This window comes from Elaeis guineensis, chromosome 3, assembly GCF_000442705.2.
Source record: "Elaeis guineensis isolate ETL-2024a chromosome 3, EG11, whole genome shotgun sequence".
Lineage (NCBI taxonomy): Eukaryota > Viridiplantae > Streptophyta > Magnoliopsida > Arecales > Arecaceae > Elaeis > Elaeis guineensis.
In genome coordinates, this window is record NC_025995.2 from 116,230,445 (window position 1) to 116,257,130 (window position 26,686).

Here is a 26,686-nt window from a genome sequence, read left to right on the forward strand (position 1 = left end):
TTGAGAAGAGAGCATCGAAGGAAAGGTCGTTAATTGATCTTGCTTTCCTTAATTATGATCTTCGTAAATCACTGTTTATTTTATTGTTAATTATATATATGATTGATCAGTTAAAATTTAAATAGTGTCGGTGAGGACGATAATTTCTGACCTGACCCATGTACAAGTCAAGCAAGAGCCAGCCAATTGCATGTCACCGTTGGCTGCGGTCACCATACGTTGTGACCCAAACTGCTTTCTACCAATATTCCATGCCAACGATATACGGGGTTAAGAACTTCTGTAGGCACCACCCCCAAAGTATGTCTCTTTTCTGAAAAAATTGAGATTGTTCTAAAACTGTCGATTTCTTGTTCATAGGAATTTGAAAAGAAGAACAAGAACTATACTGGTAACCATTTAACGCAAGAATTGTCTAAAAAAATCGACGCAGATAGGTTAAAGGAAGAAAACGTATGAGTTTTATGAATGCCTCTCAACATTCGCCGAAAAAAAAGGTCGAGATGTAACCATTCTTGCACGTTAAACTTGGGAATTAGAATCCGCAACTTACCCTCTATTCCCAAACTCAAGTCATGCCAAAAATAAGAAAAGCAACAGCAGACAGACGTCTACATGAGCAGCTGGTGGATGGATCCCTTTAAGGCCCCAAGCCTCACCACCATCCCTTGTCCTCAGAAATCTCATCCTTCCATCGCTTCTTCCCCTGGCCTCTCCTCTCTGATCTCCCTCTCCATGGGATCCAAAGCGCATTTGCGCTTTGGTCCTCTCCTACTCCGCTACGTTTCTCTGGCCCTCGCGGCCTCTTCGTGGGGCGTCACGGCGGGCGGATTGAGGCCGCCCGCGTGCGATCTGTTCGATGGGCGCTGGGCCTACGACGAGTCCTACCCGCTCTACGACTCGGCGAGTTGCCCGTTCATTCGCCGCGAGTTCGATTGCCTCAGGTATGGCCGCCCCGATAAGATGTACCTCAAGTACAGATGGAACCCCAATGGCTGCGACCTCCCAAGGTGAGTCTCTAATCCCCTCTCTCTTTCTAATACGGGAGTATTCGATGTTTTAAGTGGGGACGGATTACTGATATGGAGAATGGTACTTTAGATTTGATGGTAGAGACTTATTGGAGAGGTGGAGAGGAAAGAAGATAATGTTCGTGGGTGACTCGTTAAGCTTGAATCAGTTCGACTCGTTCCTGTGCCTTCTTCACGCGGCGGTGCCCGACGGCAGGACGAGCTCCAACAGAACGGAGGTGTTCACTACCGTCAGATTTGAGGTCGGTATTTCTGTCCTTCCTTTAGTCTGAGATTCATGGGACTTTATGTGGTAGTAGATGTTATTGAGGTCCCACACGTACCGAGATTAATCATTAGGTTTATTGCGGGGCGGTAACGCTGGCTGGACCCGAACAGGGGACCCCCAATCATGGGTCCCCTGTATTAAGAAAACGCTAGGTGGACCCAAATAGGTAAAAATTGAACCCATCTGTGCCTGCACTATTTTGATGTCCCCACTTTATTCCCAGTGTTATGATACATTATTTGATTGTGAATTGTTATAATGTTATTATATGCTAAGCGGCCATATGGTATCATATGGCCCTCGACCGATTCTAGCTTTAGAAATAGATCCATGTTTGGGGCGCCTGCAACACTATTCGAGCGAAAAGGTTCACTGCTGCATGAAATTAATTATCTTGTGAGACATTGACGAAGAGTACTCCCAAAACGCGCACTCGGGCTATCTCATTTGTGAGGAAATATGCTCGGTCGTCTTGGTTTTTGTTGTGGCTGGGGCTTGCGTCTCTAGTGGGGCAATCCTTGTAATTAGCTAGCTGGTTTTTTTCCTTGGAAAAAGTTCGATCATGTGTTGAGCTTGCCTGGCTCCATCCTCCGCACCCATCAATTTTTTTTCTTTCCTTTCCTTGTCTTGTTCTCCCTTCAGTTTTTGATTGTTGTCTTTTCTTTTCTTTTTTTGGCTTCCACGATAGATGCTTAATATATATTGTCAAAGCGACATCCTTACTGAATAGAGATCATTAAGCCACTCCCATAATTTTATTTCCCTAAATGCTTCGTCCTAGTGATTTTTCTAGAGAAATTAATTCGCCACGTTTGCTTTCACAACAATCAGTAGTTATAAGTTTGAGAATGCAATATATGGATTCTTATTTTAACTGTTTTAGACCATATAATCAGTAATTATACATTTGGAAAATGTGATATACTAAAAGAATCTTATTTTAACTGTTCTGGCCTATATCAACAATCATAATTGAACTATAAAGTGTTCCATAAATAGTTCATATTCTGATTTATAGCTTCCAGTAAATTTTGCCTTCCAAATTTGTAATTTACATATACAAGATCAAGAACCTTAGAAATGTGGAGATTTCCTTCTGAGTTGAAAAAGCTCTGCCATTGACATAGATACGTTGCTCTTTACCCCCAAAAAAAAAAAAAAAAAAAAGAAAGAAAGAAGAAGAAAGAGGAGGAGGAGGAAGAAAACATAGATATATTACTAGAGTCTCTCAGAGTATACTATATATTTGGTAAATCATTTTGCAAGGCAAATCTCATAAACCATTTTGTCATATATTTTTTGTCGCTATAAGACTAGCCAAGCCGATACATAATCTCTACAGTTATTTATTTATTTATTTTTAAATTAATTATTATAATTCTCATAAAAATGTATGACATATCAATAATATCATAGAATTTGTCCCATATATTAATATTATTTATATATATATATATAATTTATTTATTTATTTATTTATTTGGAAGAAGAGATGGGGGTTGGGATGGGTAATGTGCCAGCACGTGTGTGGTGAAATGGTATGCTATATATTATGCAACTAAAAGGATCACATGTTACTAACGGACAACATCTGCTTCCATCTAAAAGGATAAATGTATTTACATTTGGAAAGGAAATCAGCTTCACTCGGGATTATCAAAAATCATTAGGTGTCAGTGCAAACTTTGTTTGTCTTGGTTATCAAAATTTGAAAATAAAAATATTGGGGATGTGTGATTCGCAAATGAAATCGGAATAAAAATGATTAGAATTAAAATTAAAATAATTAAATTTTTTGAAGTGTTTGGTTCATGACCGGAATAAAAGTCAGAATGAAAATTTGAATCCTCAAGGGAGTGTAGGAATTGAGGGGGTATTTGATTAGGGGGGAGTTGGGATTTGGAATCGAAAAGGAATGCATGACTCCCATTTCAACTATTTGGTTGGGAGAAGTTTCATTTCGATTTCGATTTCGAGATAAAATGAGAATGATCCAATCTACTTAAAACTCAATTTCTATTTTCCTATAAAAATTTAAATTTTCATTTCGATTCTGATCACGAACCAAATGCTGCAGAAAATTTCATCATTTTGATTTCGATTTCGATTGCGAACCAAGTACCCCTTGAGTTTTAGATAGATTGAGTCACTTTCATTCCGTCCTAAAATTGAAATCGAAATAGAACTCCTTCCAACTAAATAATTGGAATGGAAGACATCCGTTCCTATTCTTATTTCAAACCTCAACTCCTCTTAATCAAATACCTCCTAAATTAAGTAGTATAGATACTTTTTATACTCATTCTAATACTGATTAGGAAGAGTCCAACAAGCCAATCTTGTGAATTCCTCCTCCAATTGTTAAACCAAGTTAGCACTTGACAAATTTTGCTCGGGGAAGAAAAGTCGAATTAGAAATGTCGGGCTGGCTATGCCAAGTTTAATGAATTGCGATCCACTCTCTTGTGCGAACAGAATTATCAGCAACTTATTAAACTTGGTTTCACATTTTCCACAATTTTAAAAACACACCTTACCACGCTGATCCTCTTGCAAGTCAGTCATAAAAAATATATATGGTCAAATCATTCATCACTCCAGAACTAATGATCAAATATTATACCATCATGTTTTGATGGCATGATATCATTTTAAATGAATGTAATAAAGAGAAGAGATATTATTTTATTTATCTCTGAAAGAAAGCTTTACGAACTCTTTCATGTTTTGAGTACTAAAATTTTATCATTAGTTTGGACTAATTTTCTGCTCTTTGTATCCACGAAAAAGCAATGTTAATGGCTACAAATTTTTATACTAATTATATGACTTAATAAATACAATAATATTTTACAAGAAATATTATTAACAATATGAGAAGAACCTTCCTATGCACAACAACATTGTCCTCGGCTATCTGCTGCTCATAAACATCCTTTTCTTTTTTTGAGAAAAATCTGCTCATAAACATCCTTTTCTTTTTTTGAGAAAAATGTTATAGACTGCCAACAAGTTTAGGATCTAGTTTCAGATAAATTTGTGTATGGAAAAAGAAAAAAAAGGACTTGAAGCTAAACTTTCAATTTTCACACGAGCGCATTGATTGATTTGCATGTATTTCCCAAGTTTTTCAGAGTAAAATAGAAAAGGAAAAGGACTTGATTAATGCAGTCGTTTTTAGAAGCACCCAAGTCAACATCCATTGCCAAGTGTGAGATTTCAAGACTTTAAATAGGCCTTTTTACTTTAAGGGTTTTGCTTGCCAGTGCCCTAAGGGCTGGTTGAGAAACATTTAATACTTCTTGAAAACCAGCAAAACCTTTATTCAAGATGTTGACTTATGTGATATTAAAGGCAAATGTTTTTTTATAAAGATAATTATACCTTTTACAAAGAATATAAAAAGGTATAATCCTCATTTCTGATATGTTTTGCTGGTTTTCAAAAAGCATTAAATGTTTCTTAACCAGTACCCTAAGGGCACTGGTTAGCAAAACCCTTAATTTAATAGTTAAGAGCTATGCTCAATGAGCCATCCTTTCGCTTGATCGTGACGGGATAGAGCTCGCCGGCACGCTTGTTGTGATGTGCTTATCCAATCACGATCATCGTGGCAGCTACGAAGGTGAGGCCCTCTCCAGTCCAAATGACGCAAGTTTTAAAATTCATACTTGGTATAGTCGTGCGATAGTGATCGTTTTCCTGGGCATGGCAGAGAAATCTATGATTTTAGCTGCAGACAAATATCTTTCTCGGGTGTCTTTTTTTTTTTTTTTAATGAATAAAAAATTAATCTCAAAATCTATATTTTTTTAAATAAATATTTTTTAAATAATATTTAGATAAAAAATAATTTATTCATTTTTTTTACGTATGAAAAAATAATTTTAAAATATATTATTCATATTCTTTTGCATTACTATTTTTTTTGAATAAGTTATCCAAATTTATTTATATTTTTTATAATATCTCTAATACTTTTTAGATTTAAAGAGAGTGGATTTGAGTTATTGGCCTCCATATTACATGCACCAGGTGCAATTGGACAACATCAAATCCCACAATGGATAAGATGCCACACTACCCCTTGTATTTCATCCATTCCGGCTTGCGAGCTATTCACTGTGCATATGCTCTGTGATTTGCCCTAGTTCCCTTGCATCTGGTGCATGCAATAATTTCTCGAGTTATCGGACATTGAATGATGAAGATATTGAATGATGGGGTATTTGAAAAATAAAATTAAATATTTATTTTATTGGCTAATGAAAAAATAATTTAGCCACTTTCTAGGTGGAATTTTTTTTTTTTATTTTATATATAAATGCTATCCATGAAAAATAATTTCATACATAAATGCTATATATGAAAAGTAACTTATCTATTTTGAAAAGTTTGAGAATATTGGTAACTTGGTTAATGAAAAAATTGATCAACTTTTTTATAATATTTATTTATAAAAAATGACCCTCAGAGACTATAATATATGGGGGGAGCAAATCCTCTACGATACTTAAAAAGTATCATAGGATGTGCATGGTTGGGCATCATTTATTTTAAGATGGACGGCCAAATGTGTATTAAAAAATTAAAAAAAAAGAATATATAAATTTTAAAAATATTTGAATAATTTGGATAGCTGTTTATTTTATGATGGACGGTATCTAATTATGCACAGTAATCTACAATATTTTTTAAATATCACAAAAAATTTTATTCTCTATATAAGATGCTACATGGACAGCGCTGTATATGGCATCACATCCCTCGTGTATCGAGCTCTTTCCCAAATGCTGTTGGGAAGGAGTACTATGGGGTTGATAGGTCCGATATGGCACCCCCCCCCCCTCCTAAATTCACCATCCATCATTTTTTGACTTTTCGATAAGATTTGTGTCAGCACTTCTTTTTTTCCTCTTTCACCGAAGGTAAGTGATGAAGATGGACCCAACTCAAATCCAATTTATATTTAAATTAAATTAAAAAATTATAATCAGATCTAATTCAATTTTTTTTAGATTGGATCGGATTGAATTTAATATTAATTTTTATCAATTCATCAAATTTTTTAAATTAAATCAAATTAAAATAATCCATATGTAAAGCATAATAACATATTCTATCTACGATTTAATTCATAACAACATATATTATTGACAAAGTATATCATGAAAAGAAGATTAATTTCTTATGTTCAAGGATGGTTGGAATATACATAATAATGCTCGTTTGGATCAGTTCAAGTCAGTTTAGATTCAAATTAAGAATTTAAAGATTCAAATCTAATCCATATATAAAATTGATTATTTTTTGGAATCCAAATCGAATCTAATAAGTATGGTTTCGGTTAAATTCCATTGATTTCAGATCTGCTCTAGATTTTGTAGTGGGTAGATCCAATCCACATATTAGTACCTCCAAATGGAGGAGCGAAGGCAGCCTTGCCTCCAAGCGAGGGTCCCATATTATTCTGTTAATTTTCTAACATTGCTTTTTGCTAAAGGAACCAGCTAACATTGGATCGTTGCAGGACTACAACGTGTCGGTGATGTACTACCTCACCCATTATCTGGTGGACGTTGTCAGAGAGAAGATTGGACGAGTTCTTAAGCTCGACTCCATCCAAGGTGGCCGAGTCTGGCTCGGCGCTGACGTGCTCATCTTCAACACATGGCATTGGTGGCCTACGAGGGGACCCGCCCAGGCGTGAGAACGTCCCATCCAATCTCCCATTAATTTCTTTCACTGTGCTCCTAATTAACCATTAGACGGGTAGGAGTCCCCTTTTTTTGAGCTAAACCGTGGGAGGACTTTGTGGCGCAGATGGGATTTTATTCAGGATGGCAACCAGATACTTAAAGACATGGACCGCACAGTGGCTTTCTCCAAGGCACTGACCACATGGGCCAGATGGGTGGACTCCAGCATCAATCCGGCCACAACTAAGGTCTTCTACCAGGGAGTGTCTCCATCCCATTACCAGTAAGTCACAGCAGCATTTTACTTGGTAATTTTCCATAAGGACATCTTCTTACTGCCTGTTCTAATAGTTGAATATTACTGTAGACTGCCGACACTTCACGAAACTTGGAATTTTGTGGCATAAATACTGCTGCTTAACACTTGCATGGTGATGCTTAGCACATCTAGCCATGATACCGAGTTTGATGTTTGTTTACATTGAGCTATCGGCATGTTGGGCTCTTGTCAAGTGGTTGTAACCCCTTATCAACTTGAAGATGGTTTTATGTTCAAATATATGGAACATGTTAACCAGAGAGTTTAACAGCGGTAGTTCTATATAATTCATTGACATGATTGATTAATGATGCACCAAACAGTTGATCTCAAAATAAATAAATAAATAAATAAATAAATAAATAATAATAAAAATATGGTTGGACTAAATGGCCATTATATCAGCATTAATGCATCGGATCTGTTCAGAATATATATATTAATACCCATCTAAAAAAGAAGAGTAGATAAAAAAAAATTTCTTTGCTGATAATAAAATGTAAAAGATCTGTAGGTATAAAAAAAGTCAAATAAATTTGATCTTGTTGATCTTACATGATCTATTGCCGGAAAAAGAGGTTCTTGCGCCTTAAGTTCTTCTAAATCATGATTTTAGAAGCTCAAATTTAACAACTCTTTAGGTACGAGGAAGAACACATTTTAGAAGTGTTGGGTATAAAATACCCCCCAATCGAAGTTCGTATCAGGAGTGACCCTCCAGGGATTCTACCGACGTCCGACCTTCGGCGACATCTTTCCGAACCTCTCCGACGGCCGAGCCTCCACAACGTTCCCAAGTTCTGCCGACGGATAAACTCCTACCAGTGTCAACTAGATTCTCCACGACGGACGGATTCCATCCAAGTTTCTATGGTGGTCGACCATCTTTTAGACTTCGTCCGGGCTCCCGTAGACTTCGTCCGGGCTCCTATGGGAGCCGGACCTCTTCCCCGAACTCCAATTGCAGGTAGCCTTCGTCCGGGCTCCTACGGGAGCCGGACCTCTTCTCCGAACTCCAACTGCAGGTAGCCTTCGTCTGGACTCCTACGGGAGCCGGACCTCTTCCCCGAACTCCAACTATAGGTAGACTTCGTCCGGACTCCTACGGGAGCCGGACATCTTCTCCGAACTCCAACTGCAGGTAGACTTTGTTCGGACTCCTACGGGAGCCAGACTTCTCCCCCGAACTCCGGCTGCAGGTAGCCTTCGTCCGGGCTCCTACGGGAGTCGAACTCCTTCCCCGAACTCCGAATGTAGGTAGACTTCATCCGGGCTCCTATGGGAGCCGGTCTTCTTCCCCGAACAGGTAAACTTTGTTCAAGCTCCTACGGGAGCCAGACTTTCATCCTGAACTCCTGTTGCAGGTAGACCTCACCCGAACTCCTACAAGGGTCAGACTCCGAGCTTCTACTGCAAACGATCCACTCCGAGCTTCTGCTACAAACGATCTACTTCAAATTTCTATCACGAGCGGTCAGCGCCGGATTCCCACTGTAAGCCTTCACCCGAGCTTCCATTGTGGACGAATTCCTTCCGGATTTCTATTGCAGGCAGGCTTCGGCCGAGATTCCTCGACAAATGATCCCCATCCGGGCTTCTACGAAGATCAGACTTCGATCGAACTTCTGTAGCGGACAGATTCCGGGCGAACTCCTACGGCACATGGAATCCAGCAGCTGGACCCCTCCAGCGGATGAACCTCTCCAGTGCCATCCGACATCCACTGCCGGTCGACCCTCTGCCGAATTCTGTGCGAAACCGAACTTCGTCTGTGGAAAGCCTCTGACCGAGCTCCTACGGCAAGTGACCCTCGCCTGCAGTATTAACGCCCAAGGCACCCAGCGGTAGAAGGTTTGCCAGCAATATCCGAGCTCCTCTCAGATGGATAGCTACCTCTCTCCGTCAGGCACCTCAACCAAGCTTCGGCCGACAGGCCTGAACTCCCTGGCAGGCCACAGTAATGGCCACGATTCTGCTCCACTTCTTGCGACGGATACCGCGCGGCTCCTCCACTCCCTGGCAGGCCACAGTAATGGCCACGACTCTGCTCCACTTCCTGCGACGGATTCCGCGTGGCTCCTCCACTCTCTGGCAAGTCGCGGCAACGGACGCTGCTCCACTCTCCGCAATAGGCTCCATGTGGCAGGCCACGGTGATGGCCACGATTCCACTCCACTACTCCTCATAATAAACTTCTCCTGGCCCCGAACGGTCCACTGTCAGGCAGTTACAAACGTCGCTATCAATCTGTTGCACCCTCTGTCTATAAAAAAGGAACCCCAGATACGTTATTCTCTAAGCTCTAATTTCTATCTCAAAACTCTGCTAAAATTTTCGTTCGAGCACTCCATTCTTGTTGAGGCAGAGAACTGACTTGAGCGTCGGAGGGTCTTGTCGGAGCACCCCCAACTCTGGTTTAAGCTTCCTTTGCAGGTTCCGACGGTGACCGCAACTCCCTCGACTCCAGCTTCTCCGACGCCGGCGAATTTTTGCACCAACAGGATTGACGCTAGAGGAAGGACCCTGTGTCTTCGCAGTACCCTTGTTCTTAAAGAAACGCTCAACGGGACCGCCTTCGGTCATCTTCTCCGACATCCTCTTCTCCTCCCTCTACTAGATCTTCGTCCGATGCCTCCCCGTAAAGCATCCACTCGACGATCCACGGCCTCCATGGCCAGATCTCAGGCTTCGACCTCACCTCCAGTTTTTCAGGCTCCTCCTCCTCCTCCGGCAACGGTGGTTGGTGCAGAGCAATTCGACCTACTGGTTCAGCAGATCAGAGGCCTCACTGAAGCGGTACAGGTCATGCAGCAGCAGCAACAGCCACAGACGTCAGTGCGACTGGAGAAAACATCGTCGGAACTCCAAAAAACGACGGTAGGATGGGCCACTTGGGCCAGTCGCCCCATCTTTCCCGGAAAGACGAATCCGAGGGTGGAGAGCCCTCAGTCAGATCATGATTCTACTCCTGGAAGATCTCTACCTCTATTCTGCCAGAAAACCCTCGAGACCCTTAGTCGAGAGGATTTTCTGGATCGAAGGCTCCAGGAGATGAATCGTCGGATCGAAGAACTCCACCACGCTCCCCCCGCTTATGGTGAGGACATTTGTACTGACCCTCCCTTCACTCAAATAATCATGCAGGAACCGATCCCGCCAAACTTCAAGCTCCCTCAATTTGAAAGCTACGATGGGATTTCGGACCCAGTTGACCACTTGGAGGCCTTCCGGACAATGATGCTACTCCATGGCGCGCTAGACGCCATCCTGTGTCGAGCTTTTCCATCCACCTTGAAGGGAGTAGCGAGAAACTGGTACTCGGCACTGAAGCCGGGTACCATCTTTTCCTTTGATCAGATGAGCCACCAGTTTGCGGCTCATTTTATTAGCAGCCGGCATCTCCGGAGGGGTTCAGAGTCCCTCATCAACATCAAGCAGAGGGAGGGGGAGTCCATTCGTGCTTACGTCAACCGTTTCAATGTCGCCGCATTGGAGGTCCGGAACTTGGACCAATCGGTCGCGATGGCCGCTCTGAAAGGCGGCCTTCAAAAGAACGACCTTCTATTCTCCCTGGAGAAGAAATATCCTAGGGATTTTGCTGATTTGTTGGCTCGGGCCGAAGGGTACGCCCGAGCAGAAGAAGCCTTCAAGATGAAGGATGAGGAGACCGCGAGAGAGCGGCAGGCGGGAGACTCGAGTAAGCCCGCAGTCGAAAAAAGGGCCGAGAGAAGCTTGGCCACGTTCTCAAACTCCTCCCGGGCACAAGTGCGCTCAGACTCCTCTCCGAGCGCGCAGGCAGAGAAGCCCGGAGAGCAGGGTTCGATGGGGCTCTCCCCCAGGAAGATTCTGCAGCTACGTCACTCTCAACGCATCGAAAACTCAGGTGCTGATGGAAGTCAGAGAGCAGCTCCCAAGGCCAGAAAGGATGCGCACACACCCCAGGAAGCGTAATCCTAACAAGTTCTGCCTCTACCATCGTGACCACGGCCATGACACAGAGGAATGCATTCAACTCTGAAATGAGATCGAGGAGCTCATCAGATGAGGTCGGCTCGACAGGTTTATTCGACGTCGGCCTGAAGGTAGAGAGGATCGGCCAAGGGCCCTACCGCAATCTGAGCCGTCAAGGAGTGAAGAGCAGCCCAGAGATCGGCCACCAATTGGGATCATCAACTCCGTCTCTGGAGGACCTTGACGGGGAGCAGACCTTCTACAGCCCTGAGATTTGAAAAACCTATAAATGTATTGCGAACGACTTCGCTTTAAATCAAGATTCCTTTCAGATTTGCACATCTTCCCCTTTTGGCATGGACTTGTAATGACAGGGGATAACCCCTTCAGACAACGAAAACAATACCTAATATGGACAAAGTCGAAAGTCCGATTATTTTAAGATCGGACTGGGGGAGAGACCCTACAACGCCCTTATGTGCCCCCACAGTCCTGTTAGGGACAGGAGGAGAACCTCGCCCTAACATGAGCAAAGCCGAAGGCCCGATTATTTTTAGACCAAATGGAGGGAGAGGCCTTACAACGCTCTTATGTGCCCCCACAGTCCTGTTAGGGACAGGAGGAGAACCTCGCTCTAACATGAGCAAAGTCGAAGGCCCGGTTGCTCTTAAGATCGGATGTGGGGAGAGGCTCTACAATGCCCTTATGTGCCTCCACAGCCCTGTTAGCGACAGGAGGAGAACCTCACCCTAACATGAGCAAAGTCGAAGGCCCGGTTGCTCTTAAGATCGAATGGGGGGAGAGGCCCTACAACGTCCTTATGTGCCCCCACAGCCCTGTTAGGGACAAGAGGAGAACCTCGCCCTAATATGAGCAAAGTCGAAGGCCCGGTTGCTCTTAAGACTGGATGGAGGGAGAGGCCCTACAACGCCCTTATATGCCCCCACAGTCCTGTTAGGGACAGGAGGAGAATCTCGTCCTAACATGAGCAAAATTGAAGGTCCGATTACCCTTAGACCGAATGGGGGGAGAGGCCTTGCGACACCCATATGTGCCCCCACAGCCCTGTTAGGAATAGGGGAAGAACCTCATCCTAACCTGAGCTGAAATCGACTACATCAGAAATAGGGGAAGAACCTCATCCAGACACCAACTAAGGTCCGACTATTCGAGATCCGATAAGAAAGAAGAGAACCTTCTCGACGGCCCTTCTACGCTACCGCGATCCCGTAAAAGGCTAGGGAGAACCCTTGCTTAAAAGAAGGAGGGAGATGTGAAGGAAAAGCGGTGAACTATACCAGCGAAAAATGAGGGAGATGTGAAGAAAAAGCGGCGGACTACACCAGCGAAAAATGGAGGCCGAACTATACCAAAAACACAAAGGACCTCATCTCCGCGAAGAAGGAGAAAGAGAAAGAGAGATCTACAATCACGAACGAAAAGACGAACCAACGCGACAACGGCTAGGAACCTTCGAACGATGTCGATGTCGAACAAACCAAAAAATACAAGAAATTCGATAATGATGACCTAATATAAAGATGAACAAGGAACCTTCGGCCAACATCGACATCGAACGGGATAAAAAATGAAAGAAGTCCGGCGGACGATAATTCAACACGACGCGCGGGCAAGGTAACAAAGATCTTCTTTTCATTTCGTTAGCAAAACACGCGTTACAGAGCCCAGAAGGCAAAAAATAAAAATAAAAAAAAACAAACAAACGGCAAAAGAAGACACATAGAGGGACGAAAGGCAAAAAGAGCCCTAAGGGACCCGGCTTCTTCCGACTTCGAACTTTCGGCTTCGACCCTCATCAGGGAGTACCTTAAGCTCTCGACTTCTTCTTCCAATTCTTTCTCCCTCATTAACATCTCCATATACCTCCGATGAGACCGTTGGCTTTTATTCTCCGCCTCTCGGAGCCTCTTTCTCAGGACCTCAGATTCTGCCTCCGCATCCTTGACTGTCTGCTACTCGTATACCAGCTGGATCTTCAACTGCTGCAGCTCGTCCTTCTCCTCCCCAAGGGCGACAGATAGCTCTTCAATGATTTCTCTCAGGGATTGAAGTTCGTCGAGATCCCGAACAGGAGCAAACTGAGCTCCTTCAGCTAACTGCCTTTGAAGGTGGGCAACCTCGTCGGTCGCCATCCTGAGCTTCCCCCTGTAGTCGTCCACCTGCTTGCACCAGCCGATCCGGTACGCATTATAGTTCGCCTTGGCATCCTGGAGCTATTGCTGAAGATCGGAGAACTTCTTTGACCATTCTTGGTCGCAGTCGGCCTGAGTCGAAAGCCAGGACGAGCTTCCTTCCAACTGGCTGATCTTCTCCTGCGCAGCCGACAGCTCCGCTCTGAGAGAGCTGATCTTGGAAGCTTGAGCCCAAGATCGGTCGCTGGCGCACTTCTTGTGTTCCTCGAGCTCCTTCTCGAAGTTTGCCTTCCTCCGGCTATACTCCATGATCTCCTTCACGTGGAGGTTCCGAAAGTAGGTGGCCTCCGCAGTGGCCTCAGAGTGGCTCTCCTTCAACCCACGAAGTTTGTTCTCCATCTCCTTCGACTTTTTTGTTAAATGATGAACTCTCTTCCTCAGATGTTGGATCATGGACTTCAGTGGAACTCCCTGTGGCAAGGGAAAAAATTCGGCAGGACGCTGCCATCGGGGGACAAAAGCGTCAAGGCGCGACTCATTGTAGAAAGAAAAAAGAAAAGAGTAAAGAAACCCCCCATAAGGAGAAATCCAATTTTATTGATTGAATGTTTCTTAAAGACAAAAGAGAAAAGAAAAATCACAGTAAAAGAAAAATACAAAGTCAGAGGTCTCAAACCTCCGAAGTAGGAGTTGGGGAGCTCGGTGTTCTTGGAAGGGGGCTGCGGTGGCAGCGGCAGTGGGAGAGGGCCTGGCTTCATTTTCAGATGCCTCATCCAAGAAGCTGAGGTCGAGCTCAAAAAATTTCTTGACCATCTTCTCCTGGCAGAGCTCGAACCCTTTGATGAATGCGTCTTGGCCGAATTTGACGTTCAGATCCCTCATCTCCGCAGAGGCCTTGAACTTCTCCACCGCTAGGACCCTGGCCTCCGAGATTAGAACCGAAATCTGCTCCGTCAAATTTGCGACCTCGGCCTCCGCCTTCCTCACCATCTCCTCCGAAGCTTGCTTTTTTTTCTCAAGGGCCTCTTGGAGGTTGGCTACCTCGGCAGCCTTTTCTTTGAGACGGACGGCTTCGGCCCGGCGACCCTCCTCCGCTTGGATGGCGTCCCTCCTCGCCCGGTTCATGGCCTCGATGTTGGCAAGGAGCTGGTGTCCGATCTGCAAGGGCGGCCAGGAGGTCAGAACGAAAGTTGAGAAGCTAATTAAATGAAGGTGCAAGAGGAAGGAGGGAAGTGAATCTGTTTACCTCGAGAAAGGACCCTAGAGAGTCCCAAACCCGCTGCTCGGGGTCAGCACGAACGATCCTCTGGACGACTTCAGGCAGGACGCAGCCGTCGACCAGTCGCTTTATCAGGTCCCTATCATTAAAAGAATTTTTCCCCGGCTCTTCCTCGAAACTGTGGGACTCTTCGATGGCGGCTCGGCGGCCACTCACCCTACAGGCCACCGTCTTCCTTCTCCTCCCCCTCTCAACCCCTGGCACCTCCTCGAAGCGGGCCCCCGAAGCGAGAACCTCAGCGGGAGAACTCCTTGAAGAGGCCCGGGGAGCCGGAGGTTCGGCGTCTGAAGGAACGTCAACCGCGAGAGCCGCCTGAGCTAGCATGGCCGAGCTCATTTCCTCCGTTCTGGCCTTCTTTGCCGACCCGGAGGCTGCAGCGCCTTTCTTTTTGTGGACCTTGAGGCCCCTGGCAAGCATCCGTGCTGCTTCGACGTCCATTCCTGAAAAAAAAAGGAGAAAAAGAGAAGAAAAAAAAGAGAGAGAAAAAAAGATCAGCAATGGGATGAAAAAGAAAGAGGTGACGTACAACAAAAAAAAAAAGAAAAAGAAAAAGAGAAAGGAGAGAAGAAAAGGAGAAAAGAAGAAGAAGGGAAAGATGGAATACTCGCAGGATCCAAGGGACTCAAGCCGATGTTGAACAGAAACTGCTCCTTCAGAAGGTTGGGAAGGGAAGGAGTCGGATAACTAAGAAGCTTCCGGGCGGCTTGAAGGTCGTTCTCTCCCAGGCTGGGAGCCCGACGGACAGAGTCCCTCAAGGAGCCCCAGGGGGGCAATCTCAGCTTTAAGGTCGGACATTGGATGTAGAGGTACTTCCCCTTCCAGTTATGGATAGAAGAGGGAGCACCTTTCAACAATCCCTTCTTGCCGAACTGGGGGGAGAAGTACCACCAGTCCTTTGCCGAGGGATGACGCTTGAAAGTGTAAAAATACCTAAATAAAAAAAGAGATGGCTGAACTTCGACTACGTGGCAAAGGGAGAGGAACCCAATAAAAAATCTAAAGAAATTCGACGCGACTGAAGCTAAAGAAATGTCCAGAAAATGGAAAAGAGCAACGACGAAGGGCGGAAGCGAAAGTCGGAGCCCAGCACGGAAAGCCTCCTGGTACAGGCAGAAGCGGCCAGGTGGGGGGGTGCTAGCCCGGTCGGCGGGACCGAGAAGCTCCAGATCATACTCTGGAGGAACTCCATACTGAACCTTTATCAGTAAAAGTTCATCCGGAGTTAGAGAACAGAAAATGATGCCTGACGCAAAAATCGGACGAGGCCCAGCCCAAGATGTGGGTTCGTCTACAATATGAGGGTTCTGGGGGACTGAGGCAGATGAGCTCCTGGAACCGCTAGAGGCGGAGATGCCAGAAGATATTTCAAGCAAGAACCCTAAAAATCCCGAAGAGATCAGGCGAAATAAGAGTCGAAAGGCTCGTGGGGGACCTAACAAGAGGAATGCGACAGAAGAAAAATGGGGGAGAAGGGGCACCTAGATGGCAAGAGAAGGAATGAAAGTTTCGAGACTAATCTAAGTCGCTTCGAAGGATGCAGAGGCGCAAGGATAGGGATGACTCGAAGAACACCTAGGGCCAAAGCGGACGCCAAGGAAGGTCAGAGCTCTCGGAGAGAAGACGACCACCAACAGGACTCTCAGGCAGAATGAAACTCCTGATGGCGGAAAGGTGAGTTTAAATAGATCCTGGGATCCGGTGCTATAATGATCGCGGATCTCCCCAGGCCGACCCATGCTCGCCACGTGTTCCACTCGCCACAGCAGGCAGCTAAAAGCGGCTGACAGCTGACAAAGCCATTACTGCGTCGTACCTGGGACGACGCTCCAGCGAGAATTCCAAAAGGTCTCTTCGGATCGCCCCGATTTGAAAAGACTCCAGCACGCGCGCATTAAATGCCAGAATTTTCGAGGGCGGTTGTGCACGGGATTCAAGGGAGCAACTTCGGCTGTGAAAATTTCTCTGTACTTCCTTCATTCGAAACTCGAACTCGAAAGTAGGGGGACTGGTGTTGGGTATAAAATATCCCCCAGCCGAAGTTCATGTCAGGAGTGACCCTCCAGGGATTCTACCGACGTCCGACCTTCGGCGACATCTTTCCGAACCTCCCCGACGGTCGAGCCTCCGCAACGTTCCCAAGTTCTGCCGATGGATAAACCCCTACCAGTGTCAACCGGATTCTCTACGACGGACGGACTCCATCCAAGTTTCTACGGTGGTCGACCATCTTTTAGACTTCGTCCGGGCTCCTACGGGAGCCGGACCTCTTCCCCGAACTCCAACTGCAGGTAGCCTTCGTCCGGGCTCCTACGGGAGCCAGACTTTTTTTTCGAGCTCCGACTGTAGGTAGCCTTCGTCCGGGCTCCTACGGGAGCCGGACCTCTTCCCTGAACTCCAACTGCAGGTAGACTTCGTCCGGACTCCTACGGGAGCCGGACATCTTCTTTGAACTCCAACTGCAGGTAGACTTCGTCCGGACTCCTACGGAAGCCGGACATTTTCTCCGAACTCCAACTGCAGGTAGACTTCGTCCGGACTCCTACGGGAGCCGGACTTCTCTCTCGAACTTCGGCTGTAGGTAGCCTTCGTCCGGGCTCCTACGGGAGTCGAACTCCTTCTCCAAACTCCGAATGCAGGTAGACTTCATCCGGGCTCCTACGGGAGCCGGTCTTCTTCCCCGAACAGGTAGACTTCGTCCGAGCTCCTATAAGAGCCGGACTTCCGCCCTGAACTCCTGTTGTAGGTAGACCTCACCCGAACTTCTACAAGGGCCAGACTCCGAGCTTCTACTGCAAACGATCCACTCCGAGCTTCTGCTACAAACGATCTACTTCAAATTTCTACCACGAGCGGTCCGCGTCGGATTTTCACTGTAAGCCTTCACCCGAGCTTCTATTATGGACGAATTCCTTTCGGATTTCTATTGCAGGCAGGCTTCGACCGAGATTCCTCGACAAATGATCCCCATCTGGGCTTCTACGGAGATCGAACTCCGATCGAACTTCTGTAGCGGACAGATTTCGGGCGAACTCCTACGACACACGGAATCCAGTAGCTGGACCCCTCCAGCGGATGAACCTCTCCAGCGCCATCCGACATCCACTGCCGGTCGACCTTCTGCCGAATTCTGCGCGAAACCGAACTTCGTCTGTGGAAAGCCTTTGATCGAGCTCCTACGGTAAGTGGCCCTCGCCTGCAGTATTAACGCCCAAGGCACCCAGCGGTAGAAGGTTCGCCAGCAACATCCGAGCTCCTCTCAGATGGATAGCTACCTCTCTCCGCCAGGCACCTCAACCGAGCTTCGGCCGACAGGTCTGAACTCCCTGGCAGGCCACAGTAATGGCCACGATTCTGCTCCACTTCCTGCGACGGATACCGTGCGGCTCCTCCACTCCCTGGCAGGCCACAGTAATGGCCACGACTCTGCTCCACTTCCTGCGACGGATTCCGCACGGCTCCTCCACTCTCTGCAAGTCGCGGCAACGGACGCTGCTCCACTCCCCGCAACAAGCTCCACGTGGCAGGCCACGGTGATGGCCACGATTCCACTCCACTACTCCTCATAATAAACTTCTTCTGGCCCCGAACGGCCCACTGCCAGGCGGTTACAAACGTCGCTATTAGTCTGTTGCACCCTCCGCCTATAAAAAAGGGACTCCAGATACGTTATTCTCTAAGCTCTAATTTCTATCTCAAAACTCTGCTAAAATTTCCGTTCGAGCACTCCATTCTTGTTGAGGCAGAGAACTGACTTGAGCGTCGGAGGGTCTTGTCGGAGCACCCCCAACTCCGGTTTAGGCTTCTTTTGCAGGTCCTGGCGGCGACCGCAACTCCCTCGACTCCAGTTTCTCAAACGCCGATGAATTTTTGCACCAACAAGAAGTTTTTTTTTTTGAAAAAAATAAAAAAAAAATGCGATTCTGTTATTATCTCCCTACCATTGTTTTCCTTATAGATTTCTCATCCTATTCCAAGATTCCTTTTAGGTTTATTTCTTTTGCCCTTGCTCCTAATATTTAATACCTCATTCACATTTTCAGCCGAAAGACAAACAGAAAAAAAAAAAGAAGAAAAGAATATACTTCACTCACAGTATATATATATATATATTTTCTTTTTTGCAGTGATGTTGATTGACTTTAACTATAAGCTAATCTTTTATATTGTCTTTAACTAAGGTGTGATTATTTGGAAATTAGTGGACAGGATTGGGGTGGGTCATACAGAGAAAGTTGCTCGGGGCAATCACAGCCATTGAACGCATCAACATATTCTGGAGGGCCGGTGCCACAAGAAGCAATCGTGAAGAATGTTTTGAGCACCATTTCGAAGCCAGTGTATTTGCTGGACATAACCTTCCTCTCACAACTCAGGAAAGATGCTCACCCATCGAAGTATAATGGTGTCCACTTCCAAAATGACTGCAGCCATTGGTGTCTTGCCGGCCTTCCGGATACATGGAACCAGCTCATGTATGCAGCTGTTATAAGATAAAGGTTAGGTTGCATATAGTATTTTCATGAAATTAAATTGGCGGGGAAAGGAATTCATTTCTTGACAAGAATAATGGTACAAATTATATTTTTCAAATAGAATAATGGATCAATTTATGTCCTTTATATGGATCAGTTCGTTCTTCCTTGAAGTTGCTGGTAAGTGTTTGAACGTGAAATTACTATGCAATGTCCCTCATGACTTCTTATGGTGGAATATTAATCACTAATTTGTTTAGGGGCTTGAAAATTATGAGAAATCCCCGAAGACGTGAGATTTAGGCGTTTGGGTTTCATCTTTTGTCCGAAAGAATGATTTGCCTTCTTTAGTGACTTCAATCCTTGGATGGTGCAATGGCCACTTCGAGATCCATACAGCGGATGGAAGAAAGAGATCGGAGTGCTATGAGATCTGTACAAAATCCGGGCAAGCGGATGGAACAAAAAGATTTGAATGCTTTGATATATGTGGAAAGGATAATCCAGCGATTCAAGTCACGAAAGAAGATCAATCGCCTTCGCATTAAAAATACAACCCAAACTGGCGATTAAGTTGGTTGTATTCCAAAAGAAAAATCATGTTAACACATAAATAATAGCCGGAAGATCCTCCTAAAATGTAACCAAAGGGTAGGAGGGTGCGTGCCGTCTCGTCAAGCTAGTAAAGTTTCTGATAGTTGGCCCAAGTGACTTGGGACCACTCACATTGTGCAGCATATTGCCTGTGAGCCCTTCTATATTTAAGAAATAAAAGAAGAAAAACAGAAATAGGGATTGAGTTAAAGGCTTATATTTGTTTGGAGTTACCTTGTTAGAAAAGATTGCACATTTAACACGTGCACTAGAGGCTGGTATTTACTCCACTCTATTAGGTACCCGCTTTGTTCCTAATGGGATGGGTGTTATCTGACTTGCAATAGATCTATGGTGGGCATAAGTAATTGTGAAATCCGGCCCAAACCCAACCTAGATAATTGTTCACAAATCCGATCTGTCGCACCACTTTTAATAAAAATTAAACATAGAAAAAATTATACGCTATGATGCTTGGTTTTTTATTTTTAGTTTATTTTTTTCTTAGTTTGTGGGATATTTGATTTCTTAAAGATTAACATACTTGTTTGTTATATTTCTGTTATTGTTAAAAATTTTATTTGTTATATTCTGTACCTTCGATTTTTATGTTGTTTAATGTTATATAAATTACCTAAATTTATTTTTAATATTATTTTATTTGTATGCAAGAAAATTGATTTTTATAAATTTATGCGACTCAATCTATCTAAATCATCTGATCTAACTCTACTCGCTCTACCCAGTCCCATCCGAGATGAGTATAAGATAGATACGAACAATGACTTACCCAAACTATATCCAATCCATTGCCATCTTGAATATTTATATTTTTATTTGGGATGCAGATAAGGTGTCATTATCCTTATTGACTAAGCAAAATTTGGATGTTTTCTACATGCATTGCTTGGTATTGTTAGCTTATTATATTGGCATCTCTCTCTCAAGGGAGGTTGAAGGTTCAAATATTAAGTATTGTTTAATCATATGAAAAAAAATAAAAAAAATAATGAAAAGGAACAAAGAAGACATTTGCTAGTTGGTAGTTGGCTATTGCTTCTCCCTCTTGAACTGTACTAAGCATAGCAAAATTTTGGGTAACAAGTATTTGAAGCCATATATTCATGAGATAATTAAATGTCATCACATTTGCACTGTCTTTGATGGAGGCTTCACATAAAGTGCTAGTGCCAAATGGATAGGGTGAGGTGGACGATACTTACCTATAGATGCATGTTCAATTTAAATTGATTTTAAAATAAAACATGAAAAAATTATTTTTAACCTCATTGTACAATAAATTTGTAATTCAATAATATCTTTTATTTAAAAAATGACCTCATCATCATTGTTGCTTACTATTTTAATTAGAGTTTTTTGGCCAAGCTACATTGCATTTTTGATGGAAGGTAAAGGATGATCATATATTCATTGTCAAATAAAGATCAACAATTACAAATCTTTAGTTTTTTATATGTAAATTAAACTATAAATTAATTTATAGATCATCAATAGCTACTCTTTGCAGGAAAAAATAGAGTAAAATTAGAAATCCTATAAAGATAGCACTCACAAAAAGGCTAATTATAAAATGGTTTTATAGAAGTTCGACTAGCTAATGAAAGATGTCGGCAAATGGAGTTTGATGATTAAAATTGTAAAAATCAAATGCATAATTATCAAAAGGGAGACTTATTTCCAATACTAGAGCTTATAGCATTCTATTTATTGTAAAAAGCAGGATAGGTGGGCACAAATATTCCAAATAATACTTAATAATTTAAATGACCACAAAGAAGCTTCTACTTCCTTCTTTTCTTTGTTTTTTGCATGTATATCCTCATAAATATCAAAAATTAAATGAATAACCTCATAAATTTAAAGAGAGAGAGAGAGAGTGTGTGTGTGTGTGTTTATGTGTGTGTGTATATATATATATATATATATATTTCATATATATCTTTATAAATTCATAAAAGAGAATAACTTGTGAGGGTATTCATGTAAGTTATAAATTCGTGATGCTGTATATATAAAAAGAAAATAATTTATAAAGATATATGCACAAATAATAAATTGACAAAAATATACATGTAATTTTAAATATTTAAAAGGATATATATGTGAAAAGAATAATTTATAAAAGTATGTCCATAAATAGTAATATGCAAGGGTATATATATAATTTGTGATATTTATAAAGATCTACATGCAAAAAATCCTTCCACTTATTTGGTGTTGAGCACATTTTGAAGTCTAGAGAGTAAGAGATAAATACAGCATTTGTTTGTGGTAAGAAATTATAAATTTTTCTCTCATAATAACACGTAAATAAATTTGCAATAAATGGTGGGACGAGAGACTTCCTATGTTCTTAGATTTCAGACTTGTGACTCTATTTGAAAGGAGGAATTGTGAAATGAAACTTAAAGTTGCAATAAGTCTCCAAATAAACAGAATTTAAAGCTGACCAAAGAGATTTTATCGACTTTTATAAATTTACATAAATATAGAAACAATCTTTATTCTACTAAATCTCATGGATTTTTTCGTAGATACACAGAAAAAATTGAGAGCCCACGCAGATTTGCTCGAAACTACGCTCCATCCACGGACATAAGTATCTGCAACTAGTGCTTCATGGAACGAAAGAAAGAAATTAATGTATAAACCAATATATTAGGTTACCTGTCTCCAGCCATCTTTAACTGTACCCAGTCATGCTATTACAAAAAAAAAAAAAAAAATAAGGGAAGAAAGTTAGTGCCCTCGTGGTTATAAATAAGCTGATCAATAATTCATTAACCACCCCACGTTCTTTGCCTTTCCCCCCTGTAATCCCTCTCTCTCTCTCTCTCTCTCTCTCTCTCTCTCTCTCTCTCTCTCCATGGGGTCGAAAGCGAGGATAGGCTTTGGTTCTCTCCACTATGTTCTCTTGGCACTCTTTGTGGCCCCCTCGCAGGGCGTGATAGTGGGGGGTGGAGGGAGCGCGTGCAACCTGTTCAAAGGGAGCTGGGTGTGGGATGAGTCATACCCTCTCTACGACTCGGCGAGTTGTTCATTAGTTATGGATAGCAATTTCGATTGCCAGAAGAATGGCCGGCCCGATAAAGACTACCTCAAGTACAGGTGGAAGCCCGATGGCTGTGAGCCCCCAAGGTTGGCTCATTATAACCTTAGCTGCCATCTCTATTAATCTTCTATTAAATAAATTTTCAGTGCCCATATAATATAATTATTTAGATATCATACATGAAATGTACGATTGAGTGTTGTTGCTTATGCTCTGCGTTTAGCTTACCATGTAGTGAAAAGTAAATAATATATTAAATATGTCAAAAATTGATATCTGATCTTCTTTCGTCCAACTGTCTTCCGTTTTCAAATATGTGATTGTCTAAGTGACTTGGGAAGGATCTCAGTGTTCATTGATGGACTGTTTGTGTAGATTCGATGGCAAGAATTTCTTGGAGAGAATGAGAGGGAAGACAATAATGTTCGTGGGGGATTCAATAAGTCTGAATCAGCGGGACTCGCTCCTCTGCTTGCTACGTGCGGCAGCACCCAATGCCCAGTTTACCAGGTTATATAAAAACCCGGTCAGTAGTTACAGAATTGAGGTTGGTATCCCTGTTTTTTCTTTTTCATTTTTGTTTTAAATTAAATTCAGATTACTTTAATTTACAAAAATCTATCTTTTCTTGGGAAGGAAAAGGACATGCCACGTAAACTATATAACCTCTCCAACTCTGGATGTCCGTAGACACACCAGAGCCTCTGAGTGTCACTGCTATCGCATTGCCTAATTTACACTCATTTAAGATATTGTCGTTATGGTGCAATGCACCCAAAATAATTAACCAATATAAGTTTCAAGACCCCATGCCACTGAGGATTCCTGCTGTGCACCAATATCCTTTGGTGAATCAACTCACTTCGTGAATGCCGTGTCACATAGCGGGGCAGCGATGAAGGGCTTCTATTGATTCTAGGACCGGGTCTGTGGGCATTATTTTTGGATCATCTAAAGTGCGATTTTTGTACTACAAAGTTCTGTACAATTGTGGATAGGAATCACATCATCCATTTTAGAGATAGACAGCTCTCATTTATCCTGGCAACATGTCTAGACGCTTTCTATGCGATACAGAGCAATTACGGAGAAGAAAGAGAGCCGCCAGAGGATCCCCTTCTAAACATCTTGTAGCACCGATCTCTCACCTTTCACACTCCTTTATCTTACAGGACTACAACATCACGGTGTCACGTTGCCTGGCACAGTATTTAGTGGACATTGTCCCTATGAAGATAGGGAACGTCATGATGCTCGACTCAGTGCAACGAAATGGGCAAGTCTGGCTTGGAGCAGATGTTCTCATCTTCAACTCGTTCCTTTGGTGGAACCGCACCAATCCCGGCCGACCGTGAGATCTCACTGTCCGAATTCCACACGTTCGATCACTCTCAGATCTACTTCAGCAAATTTTGACTGTAAGAATTTATGATGCAGATGGGATTATATTCAAGGAGGCAACCAGATACTTAAAGACATGAACCACACTGAAGCTATGGCGAGGGCTTTGAACACATGGGCCAAATGGGTGGACTCCAACATTGATCCAAAGACTAAGAAGGTCTTCTACTTCGGACTTCCCCCAGTCCACCAATCGTAAGTAATGGCACCATATCGATTTGGAAGTTATCTACAAAGAAGCATATATAGTATGGTTCATGTTGAATTAATCAATCCCTACTCTTTTACTTGTGGTGAATGGAACAGTGGAAAGAACTGGGGCAAGCCAGGGAAAAGTTGTGTTGGAGAGACAGAACCACTGATGGCAAAAACGTACCCCGGAGGTCCAATTCCGCAAGAAAGCATGGTACGGGGCGTGTTGGGAAGTATGTCGAAGCCAGTCTATTTGTTGGACATAACTTTCCTCACACAACTCAGAAAAGATGGCCACCCGGGGCAGTACAACGGTGGCGATTGCACTCACTGGTGTTTAGCTGGAGTTCCGGATACATGGAACCTATTATTGAATGCTGCCCTTCTTGAATGGAACCGAGATGATTCCCACAAAAAACATGGAATTTAGATTATTTTCCATAGAAGTAACATGAGTGACATAAATAAGAAGATTGTCATGTCGAATGGGGGACCGAAAGTTTAATTATTAGGATCAATTACATTGGGTTTCTCCTTTTCTTTATTGTTCTTTGTAATCATCATAGAATACAAAACGGAGTCCATGAGGACACCTTGATGGGAAGAAAGTGGTTCCTGGTGCACAAATTGGTTGGCTCAAAAGGTTATTATTTTGGAAAAGAAAAAAGGTTAAACTTGATTAATTTGAGATGGATCATTCATTAACAGGATCCGACTGCCTGAATAAGCGATCTTTAAGTAGCCATCATGGATTTTCAAAACTATGCTGAAATGGAGATCATGAGATGTTCAAAAAAAGATTTTTTTTTTTTTTAAATGAAAGTTGGAGGCTGTTAGGGTTACTAGAAAAATATATTAAAAGGAAATGGAGCGGATGTTACAGGCTTAGGCAAGTACAAACTCTCAATAAAGTGAGAGAGAAAAGTATTGGGAGAAAAAGAGGGTACAACAGCAACGAGAAAAGAGCAGCAGAGTAAGACAATGGGAATTAGATTCTGGGCAAGGAGAAGACTACTTGCTTTATCTTTGACTAGATTGCATCAAAATTGTTGAGTTGATTGGAGTTGTAAAGGACTGATCAATTTTTGAAGAGAGACAAAACATCGCATACAACCACCTACATCGAGGAGGCTCTCTGTAGGAAGAGCCTGGAGTCCCTCCAGCATCTCTAGATGATGGCAGTGAAGAGTATTAGTATTATAGCCTTTTTTTTTTTTAATGATAAAGATGGCGCTTCACAACCAAAGAGGGATGAAACAAGAAGCCTAGAATAGGGCGCCTGCCCAAATAGGAAACAACTGAATCAAGGAAAATGAAAGCTAGTGGAATTTTCTCCATCTAAGCCATTTATTTGTCTCCTTGCGCGCATCAAACATATGCCTATTTATGTAATTGGTAGCTATTGATATTGTGATGACCGACTTTGTACATAGCTACTATTAGATACAAGGCCGACTCAATTTTTTTGAATCTGAGTTATGGATCCCTATTTATCAAATGTAGCAAATTTGAATCCATTTTGTAGTTTTTGATATATATATATATATATATATATATATAGAGAGAGAGAGAGAGAGAGAGAGAGAGAGAGGATATTTTTGAAATATTTTTTATTATCAACTATATATCAACCTGACATCAACCCTATTTCTCATCTTCTCTGGTGAAAAATGGAACCGATAAACTATAAGATTTTCAGAAAAAAGGGGTAACAAAGAGTTCATTTGCTAAAATCAATTACTTGGTTGTTTTTGAAGTGTTTGCTACTTCCTTTTTCACCAATAATCATCATAAAATGCAAAATATTATTGTTCAACCCTCTTCCTCCATATGCCTAGAACCTGCAATATATTTGTCTTCTTTTTAGTACCTTATTTAGCCTACAAGTTAACATGTCGGTGTGTCCCCGCTTCAATTTGAAGGAAAGCATTATAAGGGTAGTAATTGAAGTGATGAACCACGGCACAATGAACAATCTCTTTCTAAGTGAAAGGGGCTTGTTCCCTCTTTTTTTGGCAAATGGGTTTGCTTGTTGTCATACTAAAAATGTATAGGGGCATTTATGCAAAATTTTCAGGAATAATTTTATTAACATAAGGGGGCATTTGGTGACCCAAAGGGAATCACTGCGGTAATCTAAGATTACAATATTTGGTTGGCCATAGTATAATAATTAAAGATTTCCAGATATGTATAAGTAATTTATTTTGTATGTTATAGAAATTCAAAATCAATGACTATATAATATCAAAAA

General features: G+C 42.7%; 1 protein-coding gene across 1 annotated transcript; it reads left to right on the forward strand.

Annotated features, from left to right (window-relative positions):
* The first annotated feature begins 507 nt into the window (after positions 1-507).
* Positions 508-24,978, forward strand: LOC105040671 (protein trichome birefringence-like 41). Its single transcript, XM_073254556.1, has 8 exons — positions 508-1,010; positions 1,102-1,273; positions 6,830-7,005; positions 7,123-7,281; positions 23,215-23,386; positions 24,012-24,190; positions 24,277-24,435; positions 24,547-24,978. The coding sequence occupies exons 1-8, from the start codon at positions 616-618 to the stop codon at positions 24,860-24,862; spliced, it is 1,728 nt and encodes a 575-aa protein (XP_073110657.1). The 5' UTR covers positions 508-615; the 3' UTR covers positions 24,863-24,978.
* Positions 24,979-26,686: the final 1,708 nt, after the last annotated feature.

Coding starts and splice junctions, on each gene's coding strand:
- LOC105040671 (XM_073254556.1), top strand. CDS start 616: ATGAGCAGCTGGTGGATGGATCCCTTTAAGGCCCCAAGCCTCACCACC. Junction 1,011..1,101: donor AATGGCTGCGACCTCCCAAG/GTGAGTCTCTAA, acceptor ATGGTACTTTAG/ATTTGATGGTAGAGACTTAT. Junction 7,006..7,122: donor ACGAGGGGACCCGCCCAGGC/GTGAGAACGTCC, acceptor TTTGTGGCGCAG/ATGGGATTTTATTCAGGATG.